At 34.3% G+C, this 13,203-nt stretch overlaps 1 protein-coding gene across 1 annotated transcript; it reads left to right on the forward strand.

The window, feature by feature from the left end:
- Positions 1-93: 93 nt before the first annotated feature.
- LOC114393736 (probable WRKY transcription factor 15) lies at positions 94-2,201 on the forward strand. Its single transcript, XM_028355164.1, has 3 exons — positions 94-988; positions 1,182-1,307; positions 1,652-2,201. The coding sequence occupies exons 1-3, from the start codon at positions 276-278 to the stop codon at positions 1,809-1,811; spliced, it is 999 nt and encodes a 332-aa protein (XP_028210965.1). The 5' UTR covers positions 94-275; the 3' UTR covers positions 1,812-2,201.
- The last annotated feature ends 11,002 nt before the right edge of the window (positions 2,202-13,203 follow it).

Genomic DNA, 13,203 nt, shown 5'->3' on the forward strand with positions numbered 1-13,203 from the left:
AAATTATATTCGGACATAAGGAGGAACTTACTGATAAAAAAATTAAAAAAGTATTCTTGAATAAAATTGGTTGGCAGTAATAGAAAAGAGCGTATTTTCCGTATGATGAGAGTGTGTGAGCATTCACATTTGACGGAAACAGGGTAGCGTGAGAGTCGAGTCACCTGCCGAAATCCTATAGCACCATTTTGACCAAGGCGATATAGCTAACAGCTATTCGCCCCCCCATACTTTCTTTAATTTTCTCCTTCTCCCATGGTGTAATTGCTCCAACTATGGCCGTGGACCTCATGACGACCGGTTACACCCGAAACGACAACATCAGTAGTTTCACAACCAAAGCCGAGGAAAATGCCGTCCAAGAAGCCGCTTCTGGTCTAGAGAGCGTCGAGAAGCTCATCAGACTCCTCTCCCAAACCCAAGCCCAAGCCCAAGCCCACCATCAATTCAACAACAACAATAGCTCTAGTAATGAAATCGCCATCGCCATGGACTGCAAAGCCGTCGCTGACGTGGCAGTCTCCAAGTTCCAGAAGGTCATTTCCCTCCTCGGCCGAACCCGTACCGGCCACGCCAGGTTCCGACGCGCCCCTCTCCCCAACCAACACCAACACACCCAACCTCCCTCCGAACCGCCCGTTCTCCACGCTACCCCGCTGCACCAGATCCCACCTCCCTCCCTTCACCAAATCCCCAAAACCGAGAAACACCTCAACGATTCATCGTCTAAGACGCTTCATTTCTCATACCCCTCCGCCGTTACTTCCTTCGTCTCCTCCCTCACCGGCGACGCCGCCGACAACAAACAACCATCCCCGGCGGCCACGACCACGACCTCCCACTTTCAGATCACGAGCCTCTCTCACGTGTCGTCCGCGGGGAAGCCTCCGCTTTCGTCTTCCTCTTTCAAGAGAAAGTGCAGCTCTGAGAATTTAGGTTCTGGAAAGTGCGGTAGCTCCTCTAGCCGCTGTCATTGTTCCAAAAAGAGGTATCTCGATTTCGGTTTTTTTTCCATAACTAAATTTAGAGTCGTAAAAATCTAAATATCGAATTTTTAAAGATTACATGTAATTAATTTTGATTTTGCTTGTAACATGTTCTTTTTAAAAATAAATAAAGGTGATTTATTTTAGCAATTTTGTTCTCATGATATCTATATATATTTTCGCGTGACTCTGTAGGAAAATGAGGTTGAAGAGGGTAGTGAGGGTACCAGCTATAAGCTTGAAGATGGCTGATATTCCACCAGATGATTATTCTTGGAGGAAATATGGACAGAAACCAATTAAAGGATCGCCTCATCCAAGGTACATCAAATACTATGTTACTACTATATAACTAATTTAATTTAAATTATTTTTCTTTTTGCAAAGTTTATTCGTCTTGGACTATCGTTAGTTTATTTGGTATAATTGGTAATTGCTAGTTTGTTTATATAGATAAATATTAAATTTATTAGTAGAGTGGATCGAATCCCGTAACATTTTTTTTCTTTAAAATCATCCAATTTACCTTATATGTCTCTCACTTGATTTCAAAATTTAAAGTGGACCCAATTAATTTGTTTCTTTTATGCTGTTTCTGAGTACCTATTGAATCTGAGGAGTGGTCATGGGTGTTAATTTTTTGGTTTTGGGAATGATAATTGCAGGGGTTACTACAAGTGCAGTAGTGTGAGAGGGTGTCCAGCGCGAAAACATGTGGAAAGAGCTTTGGATGATCCAGCTATGCTGGTGGTAACATACGAGGGAGAGCACAATCACACTGTCTCTGCTGCCGATGCTACTAATCTCATTCTAGAATCGTCTTGAAATTCGTAGCCAAAATCATCTTTTTTCCGTGACAAGGTTTAGAAACGCAAGCCATCATTTAATCAACGTTACAAGTTTTCAACGGGGTGCAATTATGGCGTGTTGAATTGAATTGCAACTTTACTACTCTAGTCAGTCAGGGGGGCATTAAAATCTCCAAAGAAATTAGTAGTGGGTGTTGTTCCCTTTCCCTGTACACTATTGGATTCTTTTTTATCTTTATTTTTTTTTTCTCGTTCTCTTCAAGGCTAAATGGAACATTGTGAATCCGTTGCATCATTAAAAAAAATATTGTCAAGGATGATTGTGATGGTGGATTTGGTAAGGGATTTGAATCTCGATTTTTTTTTATTTTTTTTTTATAAAAAAAGCAAGTGGGTGTTGGTTTTATTCTTTTCTTTTTCTTTCTTCAATGTGGTCTACTTTATCTTTGGTGCTTATCTTGGATGCTCGTCATTTCTCAACTTTTATGGGGATGGGTTTCAACTTTCAATGCTCAACGGGTTTTTCTTTGGATTTTTTTAAAGAGTAAAGTGGAGAAAAAAACAATGAAAGGGACCTAGTCAAAGAATTGGACAGAAGAGGACGGACATGTCGTGTATAAAACGGTTGACTAAGAAAGAAAAATAAAGAGAGTAGAGAGAGAGAGAGAGAGAGGGGTTGGGACGGCTAAATGAGAGTATGAATGAATGAAGGTGGGTGATGATGCGTTAGAAAGAGGAAAAGAGTGAGGGAGTTTTTAATGCAAAAAAATTTGTTGGACACTTTGGCTTCTAGGAAAAAGGGTAGGGTGGGAATTGGGTTATTTGGATGGTCTAGAATGGCTCTTGTGGGAAAACCGATGGCAAAGTCAAAATGGGTGGGTGTGGAATTGATCAGTTCTAGCACTCAGAAAGGGCCCTACCTTGTTAGAGTAAATTTGTCTTTTGCAAACTTTGCCTTTGCCTTAACGTCAACTCTGTTACGCGGATAGGGTCCCCCCTTTGGCTCATTCATCATCATTATCGATTTCATTATTCACACACATGTGGCTCCCTCAATCATGCACACAAAATACTACCATTCTTCTGTCTTGTTTTTCTTCCCGTTGCTTCGGGCAATGCAATTCGTGACATTAGCTAATTAAGTTCTATATCGTAGGATCCAAATCTAACTACATTTTTTTTGTCACACATAATATTTTTTCCTTTTTTTAAAAGAAAGTCTAACTATTTAGTATGAATACGTATTATAACTAATTTGATGTAATAGCCGAATAAATTCGACGTTACGGGTCTTGTTAGATAGTAGTTACATAACACAGCTAACACACGTTACTTCCACGGAAAGAGAAGGTAGCAAACGGCGCGTAATGCTCAAAGTCGTATCAACCTTGTCAACTCTATAATTGTTCATTTTAATGTCGTACATAATTATATACAGTATGCTGAGTATCGTATTTCATGTGATTACGCTGATGAATAAATACCTTGTGAAACAGTTGTGATATAGTGAAATTTATGAACAGGGTAGTTTTAGATTATGGGTTTTGAGAAGGGAGTTAAATTGAAAATAGAAATTTAAAGGTCTTTTCTAATGTAGGTCAATATTAAGATATGATGATATAAATATGAGTTATTATTTTATGAAATATTAAAGAAAATGTATACAACTATAAAATTTCTAACTTCAGTAAATAAATAAAACTATAGGTAATTATAGTTTAAACTTTAAAGAAAATGTATAAAACTAAAAAATGTACTTTATTGATTGCATATTTTATTTGGTATCATATTAACATTAAGAATGAAAATAATAGACATAAGTTTTCACACAACGTGTCACATAAATTAGTTTTTAAAAGTTAACAAAATGATTTGTGGTATAAAAAGAAAAATGATGTATTAGAAGATGATGGAAAGTAAGTTAATTATATAAATTTTTACATTTCGTAAGAATTGAACTTGTTATATTGAATTTTGAGGTGATCTCTATGAGTGATCTTACTCTTTATGTCAAGTTTTTTTGAGTGATGTGATACATGAAAAGAGATTTGATGCTCAAGTTAGTGAATAATCAAAGTTAATATGCAAATTAAAAGAAGTTGTTGTATCTATAATGTACCTCTTTATTTATAAGAGTAGAGTTTGTCAAGATAGATGTTTATCTAGTTAGTGAGTGGATAGGCACTTGAATGGTTATTATTCACTAACATAACTAAGATATAGGCTTGGCCAGTATAGAACTCAAGTAGAGAGTATACAATAATTCATACATAGCTCAAACTACACTAGACCCCTTGATAAGTTAATTACAAAAATGACTTGAGTTATATATTATTTTTGTATTTAGTAATTTAAATTTATATTGTTTTTTTCTTAACTCTTTTTTAGCACTTATAAAAATGGATTGGGTCAATCAATTGGGTCTGAAAGTGCTCAATTATTGATTTAGACAACTTAGAAGTTAGGAAGAGTAAGAGATCAGGTAATAACCAATGAAACCAATTTCTAATTGGAAAAAAATGGGACAAAAAACTAGTGCTAGAAAATAATTTAGAACTAGTTTCTTTGCTTTTTTTTTTGTTTTCTTTAAATTTTTAAAAATTAGATTTTAGAATATTTTAAAATTAAAGGTTCATAAATAATATCTACATATGATGAATTACTATTATGTAACTACTTATTATGATTTTCTTTTATCTTGTAAGATATGTAATATGATCTTTTATACTTGTTCTGGTATAGGTTTTCTTAGCTAGAATTAGAGGCAGCCTACCATAAGCATCTGAGTGTGTAATCTCCCTTTCCCAAGGTTAGCATTAGGGTTTTTATTCTACTCGATTTTCAACTTGTTTCCAAGATTCTCAAGAGTGGTTTCCCCATATCACGGGTTGATTGCCTTTCATGATTTTCAGAGTAGTGGGTAAGGTGAGCAGGAAAAAACAAACTGTTAGGTCAACGTCCATGTGTATGGCACCAGACTAAATTTGGTCAATCATTCGAGGCCCTAGAAGGTATAACTTAAACCAAGAGAGGTAGGCCTTAGGAGACCAACCTAGAGTTTGGCTAAAAGAATTTCAGCCTTGGAGAGTTCAACCTAGAGAGGTTGGCCCAAAATCTAGGAGAGTACACAACCCTCTAGTCTCGAGCCCAACAAGTCAATAAGGGTAAACTAAGCCATGAAGGTAATCCGCAATCCTTAGAAAGATCAACCTTGTAAAGAGGTCGACCATGAGCGATCAACCTTGGGGAGGTCAACCCAAAATCTATGAGGGTATACAATCTTTCAACTTGAGGACCGATCTAACGATAAGTGAGGTCTAAAATAAATTTTAAGAAAACTATTTATATTTTAAATGAGAACTGTATATTGGACCTTTTTACTAACATATATGATTTTTTTAAGAAAATATGATCTTTTTTTGCTTTATAAAAACTGAAGACAAATACTTTTTTATTGATAAACCTAAAATTTAAGCTTTAGTTGTTTTATCCTTGAACTAGCTTGAGCCTCGAGCCAAACAAACAAATGAGACTAAAATTTGAGTCATTACTAAGATTAAGGTGGTCCGAAATCCAGGAAGAGACCTTGTAGAGGTTAACCATGAGTGGTTGGCCTTAGAGAGTTCGACCCAAAACTTAGAAAAATACAATACTAATTTTAAATTACACCTAAATTTTAATTTTATATTAATTTATTACTAAATATATAATATAAAGGTATATATTTAATTATTTACAATTCAACTATGGGTCAACCTTAATGGATTGTGAACCAATATCTTCATCAATCAAATAATTAATCCAGTCTTAAATTTTTTGTTATAATTGATTATAAACTATAACTTTAGTTTAGTTATTTATATTTTTAAATATTTTTAAAAATAGTTTATTAAATGTTTTTATAATTTGTTTAAGAATAAAAATATAAAACAAAATGTTTGTGTGCAATAGTAAACCATGTCATACATTGTAATCTAAACCTTATAAGTAATAGAAATAGTTGAACATATATAGTAACGCAAGGCAAAAGATTAACAGATCTAAGAAAAATTGTTCCATCGTCAATGTGTCAACTAACCATAAACCTTTGGTGTCATGCTTATGTGTACCGATAATAAGAAAGACTCAATGATATTAATTATTAAAATGATAAAACAAATTAAGGGGCATTCGGTAATATTCATTATGTAAGACTACATAAAGAAGTTTTTGTCTATAACGGTTGTTTACCTCTTTTGAAAGTGTGATTATGGTTGAAGATATTCAGAACAATCTCCCATCACCAAAGTGCTAAGCTTTCAACTGAACTTTTATTGTTTATGACTTATGACACACTCGTAACTAGTGATCAGCTTTCAACAGCTCATAAGGTGATGTATAGTAATTCAAACCTATATATGGGTGACTCTTATTTTTCGCTTCCAACATTTAAATAATGGGAAAGACTGAATATGTATTTGAGTCATGTGACTAAAGACCCTTATAAAACAAAGTTGTTGTACCTTTTTTAAAAATGTAATTAGTGGGGGTAGGAAGTGCAAGTTAATTATAATTTAAGAAAGTTGTACGTAGGCACCAAAATTGGATTTGGTAGCTCTCCTAGAATTTTATCCAATTATGATTTATGAGATCTTTGTGAAGAGGGTTTAATTTGGACCTTGCAAACAATTCTCCCTGTAGCCTAATGTTCAGATGCAACCAAAGAAAAAAAAATCTTAGAACTTACGCGAAGATCATTTTTTGTTTTCCCCCAAAAAAGTTCACAAAGCTCTTTGGATTAGGGCCAACCCATGGACTTATAAATTTTTTAAAAAAACGTGGTCTCCTACTAAAATATTTTAATAATTTTTAAATAAATAAAATACTATTAAAAGATTAATTATCAAGGCAATAATGCGTATTTTAATTATTTAAAAAATAATTTGATTTTTTAGATAATGAAAAATAATGTTAAAACATCTTAACAGAAAAAACTATTTTTTCTTGGTGTTATAGTAAAACTCTTAATTATTTTTTTGTTGAGTTCTTTAATGATATCATATACTTAAAACTTTCTCTAGTTTTTTCGAACACTTCTTTTTTCACTTTTGAACTCATTTGAATGATTAAATCAAGAATGTGAACAAAACAAATGTACATAATTCCCAATTAAAATAGCGGGAGTATATATGATTGTATATTATATATAAGAAGTCTACGATGAAGAGCTGTAAGGAAAAAAAAGTCAGCAAATGAAATTCTGATTTTAGAGAAACAGTTATGCACTCCTAAAATTTATCATCCGATTTAATAATAAAATAATAGATGACCGAGATTGACTCAAATTGATAGTTATTATTTTAGTCCTATGGCATAGGACAAAGGGTAAATTTCTTAGTTTGGGGTTGATTTACAAATTATTTTTCAGTCTGGTGTCGTTTTCAAATATTTTTTCAGAGGATACTGTTTTTGCACGTACCTAGCATGCAAGTCGCAAGTGAGAGTGGCGACTTCGTGCATGGTCGACACATGGCAAGGCCTGGGGGACGCGCCAAGCTCGTTGGTGATTTCAGCCTGCCACACTGGAGTCGTTGGTCCTGTTGGTGCTTTGAGCCTGCTGTGTCACGTCCCGTCGAAGCAGTGCAGCAGCCTAGGTGCAGGGTCTGCAGGTTTGCAGCATAAAACGCAAATGTCATTGGCGATTTGTGTGATTCTTCGTTTAAAAGCTGGGTCATGGCATTCATTCGTTGCCTGCATTCCTTGCTTTCGAGTTTGCTTGTGTTATCCGAGAGAGTGAAATTGCTTGTGTCGAGAGAGAGCTAGTTGTTTGCTGCTGTTGGTGTTCTTCCATTTTCTTAAAAACTTGTAAGTTATATATTGAATATTTTGTATGTTTTTATTTATGTAGATGTTTATATTCTAATAATGGAATGGTTTTAGGTAGTGTAAGCTAATAATTTTGTATAGTTTAGTTTCAATTCTTAATGTTATATGGTAGATTAGATTTAGTTTAAATTTTTTATATGGTAAATTAGGAATAGTTTTACATACTCTAAGTTATTAATTTTATATGGTAGATTAGGAATAGTTTAAATTTTTATATGATAGATTAAGTTTAGTTGAAATTTTTTATATAATAGATTAGGAATAGTTTTAGGTACCATAACTTATTAATTTTAGATTAGCTTTAGTTTAAATTTTGTATATGGTAGATTACATTTAGTTTAAATATTTGATATGATAGATTAGGAATAATTTTATGTACTGTAAATTATTAATTTAAAATTAGGTCAGAATTAAATTTTTTATATAAAAGATTAGGAATAATTTTAGGTACCGTAACTTATTAATTTTAGATTAGCTTTAGTTTAAATTTTGTGTATGATAGATTATATTTAGTTTAAATATTTGATATCATAGATTAGGAATAATTTTATGTACTGTAAATTATTAATTTAAAATTAGGTCTGAATTAAATTTTTTATATTACGTTAGTTTTAGTTATTATTAGTTTCATATGTTATGTTTAAATTAGAATAGTTTTATGTATTTTAAATTATTGATTTTGTATGTTAAATTATTTTACTCATAATTATTTGAAGTCATTAATTTTGTATATATATTATTTTAATTTTTAGTCAAAAATATAAATATTATGTTATATATTTAAATTTATATTTGTATGTAATTTAATTTATTTGTAGAATATATATAATTTGTTATTTATGTAAAGTTGTGTTTAGATGTGATTTAATTTATTTCTAGTACCCAATATCATCACCCCTCCCAAGTTCAAGGTGCCAGACTTTGACAAGTACAAGGGGACTACTTTCCCCAAGAACCATCTAAAGATGTATTGTCGGAAGATGGGGGCATACGCAAAAGATGAGGAACTGCTGATAGATTTCTTCCAAGAAAGTCTTACTGGGGTAGCTGTTACCTGGTACACTAACTTGGAACCTTCCTGAGTCCATTCTTGGAAGGACCTAATGGTTGCCTTCGTTAGGCAGTATCAGTACAATTTTGATATGGTTCCGGATAGGATGCAACTACAGAACATGTGCAAAAAGGGGCATGGATCTTTCAAAGAATACGCCCAAAGGTGGAGAGACCTGACAGCTCAAGTGGCACCTCAATGACGGAAAAAAAAAAACGATAACAAACACATTACCAACCTTCTACTATGAAAAGATGGTGGGCTATACACCTTCAAGCTTTGCTGATTTAGTTTTCACCGACGAAAGGATCAAAGTAGGTATGAAAAAAGGCAAATTTAATCATCCTGCTTGAACAAATGAGAAAACTGGGGCAAATGAAGAGGATGAGAAGGAGGGAGAAACCCATGCTGTGCCATTCCTATACGACCAAGTTCCCCACCAGCTCAACACCATCATTACTCAGCCAATATCAGCCATTCTCATTACCCACCACCCATTTATTCATAAAGGCCATCCCCAAATCAACAACAAAACCCACCTTCCACACAACCAATGCTAAACACCACCTTTAGCACGATCCAAAACACCAACCAAAGAAGGAATTTTGCAGCAAAAAGCCTATAGAATTCACCCTAATTCTGGTGTCCTATGATAACTTGCTCCCATATCTACTCGATAATTCAATGGTAGCCATAACCCCTGCTAGGTTTCCTCAACCTCCATTTTTCCGAGGATACGACTTGAACGCAACATGTGCATATCGGGGAGGAGCCCTGGGGCATTCCTTTGAGCACTGTATGACCCTGAAGCATAAGGTGCAAAGTCTAATTGATGTGGGCTAGCTGAAATTCAAGGAAAATCGCTTGTGAATCCTAACATTGACAAACGACACCACACATGGGGCAATTTTAAAAGTTGTTGTTAGATGTCTCTAATGACTCATCAGGATTTTCAAGTTTATGCCATTATTATAAACCACAGTTACAACGCTAAAATGGATGAATTTGACATTCTTGTCTCTCTCATCCTCTCACAAACATATCTTTGCTTATTCAACTTCCACCGGAATGTGAGTGTAAGCCATTGGTTTGTTTGCTCAAAATGACCTGCGCTCCTGAGTGTTGACTTCCAAGACCGTTCAATCAGAGATTACTCGTCCTGCACGTTGGTGGGGTGCCGTAAACAACGAGTAAAGTTCAAAACAAATAAGTTTCAAAATAAAAGAAAAAAGCATTTGATTGACCGTGTTCAAGACGTTCATGTGACTTCATTTTATCATTCCAGAAAGTTTGTCTTTTTAGAGTGAAGTGAGTTATCAATAATAGGATGTGGGACAAATGGCCTTAGTTATCTTAAGAAGGGGGGGTTGAATTAAGATACAAAGACTATTCCTCAATTAAACTTTCACTCTCTCTTTTTGGATTAACGATGCACCCTTAACATGAATTACTCAAAAGACAATTCAAAATAAACTTCTTTAAAGCAAAAGATAAATAGTAACAAATAAAAGAAGTTTAAGGGAAGAGAAGAATGCAAACTTAATTTATACTAGTTCGGCCACTTCCCGTGCCTACGTCCAGTCCTCAAGCAACCCACTTGAGATTTTCCACTCTCTTTGTAAAACTCATTTTACAAAGTCTGAACCACACAGGGACAACCCTTCCCTTGTGTTCAGGAATCCTCTACAACAAGAGACCCACGGTCTCTTAATCCCTTTTCAGAAATAAGGAGAAGAGAAGAAGAAATCTCTCTTAAAAGAGATAGATTGTACAATGAAGATCAATCAAAATTCCTTATTGAATATGCAAGTGGTTGACCAAGGAATCTTTTTGAGAGGATAAGACATTTCAGTTCAGAAAAACTCTTAATCTTTTGAGAGGATAAACTTTTTGGGCAATGAAAACTCTCTTTAAATTCGTGTTTCCAAGTCACATGTAAATAGACTTTTGATGGCCATTCATAAACCATTTGAATAGATGTGACTCTTGGAAATTATTTTCTGAAAATCTCCTTTGGTAATCGATTACAAGACTTGTGTAAATCGATTACAGGCTTTAAAATTTGAATTAAAACATTCAATAAACTGCTGGTAATCAATTACCTTCCATGTGTAATCGATTACACATTATAAATTTTGAATTCAAATTTCTAATGACTGTTATAAACATTTTTCAGCTGCTGGTAATCGATTACCAGAGAGTAAATCTCAATTTAAAATGATTTAGATAAAATTCTTTGGCCAAACCTTTTGCTTTTTCAATTTGGAAACTTCTTCCTAAGATTCTAGAGATCAACTTGATCATATATCTTGATTTTCTTAGATTCTTGGATTCTTGTCTTGAATAAAACTTAGAAGCACTTGATCTTTTAGCATCATCAAGACATCAAAACATCTTGCTTCTACATAGGAGTCATTTGAATTAATCCATCAACTGAAAAAATCCTTCAACTATTTCTCGTCCTTGGAAAATTCTTTTTGCAAGAATCAACTGCTTCTTTCGTTCTTCCTCACTACGAGGTTGTGAAAACAAGACAACGATTGGTACCTCAAAGCCTTACACTGGGGCAATGAGGGGCACCGTGCATGAACCTCAAGCGAACCTAGGGGCAGATTAGAAGTTCTCACCCAATAGGTTCCCTGCTACAAGGTCATGACGAAAGACAAACGATTGGTACCTCAAAGCCTTACACTGGGGCAATGAGGGGCACCGTGCATGAGCCTCAAGTGAACATAGGGGCCGATCAAAAGTTCTCACCCATCGATGTTTTTAAACAAAAAAAAGGGGGGGGGGGACAAACCCTAGGATTTCAATGGATTGATTAAACATCAAACGACTCCATTGTCGTCACTCCAAAATGGTCAAGTGACTAAATCAAACAAAACATACACTCTAAGGGAGTTCCCGGAGAGATTTGCAAAAAGATAGGATAAGGTTGCATGAATTATCACCTCTTTCAAAAGGATAGTCAATCTGTGTTTTCCAAAAAAAAAAAATCAAAATCAAAATCACAAAATAGGGAAAGAATGTCATTGTACAACTTTCCATTGCATTGCATTGTTTCATATGAAGTCCGCATTTACCAAATTTTACGACAAAGGTTGCATGCATCTGCATCCCTAAAAATCATGTTAACTGCATAGATTTCCTACATCTAATGTCCAATCTTTTGAATTTGGGACGACCGGCTCTCTCAATGAGTCAATCTCATGCTTTCTCATAAGGGTGGACCCTTGGGTACTAGTACCTATCGCCTTTAGAGGACTACACGTCCTCACCTTCAGAGGGCAACACGCCCTCGCCTTCAGAGGACTACATGTCCTCACCTTTAGAGGACTACACGTCCTTGCCATCAGAGGGCTGCACGCCCTCACCTTCAGAGGGCTACACGCCCTCGCCTTCGTAGGGCTACACGCCCTCACCTTCAGAGGGCAACACACCTTTGCCTTCAGAGGATTACATGTCCTCACCTTTAGAGGACTACACGTCCTCGCCATCAGAGGGCTGCACGCCCTTGGGTACTATCTAAAATTGGATGAGCATTAAAAATATTACACAAATTTGGATCACTTTCTACGTGACATGTCCAATACCAATAATCAAGTGTAAAACCCTTATGTTAAAGATGAACTTTAACATCTTTAGAATATAAGAAGTTGAGATTTTTGCATTTAGAACAAAGACATCTAATTTTTTCATTTCACAAGTTTTCTTATTGGCATGCAAAAGACACAAATTCAGACACCCCATTTAAAAATCCTTTAGTGTTCCCCTTTCGGCCAAACATTCTATTATACATCCAACTACAAATTTGAAGGATATTCATATTCTGTCATATAATTAAGCAAGACCAAATTTCAATGACTAATACATCATAAAATTATTTACAATACGACACAAACTACATTAGGCTATTAGAATTTGTTTGTTTTCTAAAATTATGGTTGTTTTCAAAAGAAGAAAAAAAATGACTACATTAGAATAAGATATTACCATTTTTATCCTTTTGAAAACAACGATAATTTTAGACAACAAACAAATTCTAATAGCCTAATGTAGTTTATGTGTTATCTTGCTAATAATTCTATGATGTATTTGTCATTTAAACACATTCTAGTAGCAAACATAATTTGAACAAACACATGTCTTAAAAAAAATATAACTTTAGATTTGCATAACAAAAATTCAGTTTAGAAAGTACAATTTAAACAACAACTAGAAAGTTTGAAGGCAATTAGAGTCTTGTACAACAAACCAAAATTTTGACAAGACACAAAATTCTAGAACTAGAATATTGATAGTATGCAAAAATACCTCAGCTCCAAATGCAAATAAGACTCAACAAGTTACGGTCTTTCCAAAAGAAACAACCAATATAATTTTGGTGAAAATAAAATAAAAGAGTTAGTTGAAAGCACAAATAAGGACAAAGTTTTATTAATATTGTTACTTAACATACATTGAAGGCTTATTTATTCCTTGTATAAAGCAT

The sequence above is a fragment of the Glycine soja genome, chromosome 17 (genome assembly GCF_004193775.1).
Source record: "Glycine soja cultivar W05 chromosome 17, ASM419377v2, whole genome shotgun sequence".
Taxonomy (NCBI): domain Eukaryota; kingdom Viridiplantae; phylum Streptophyta; class Magnoliopsida; order Fabales; family Fabaceae; genus Glycine; species Glycine soja.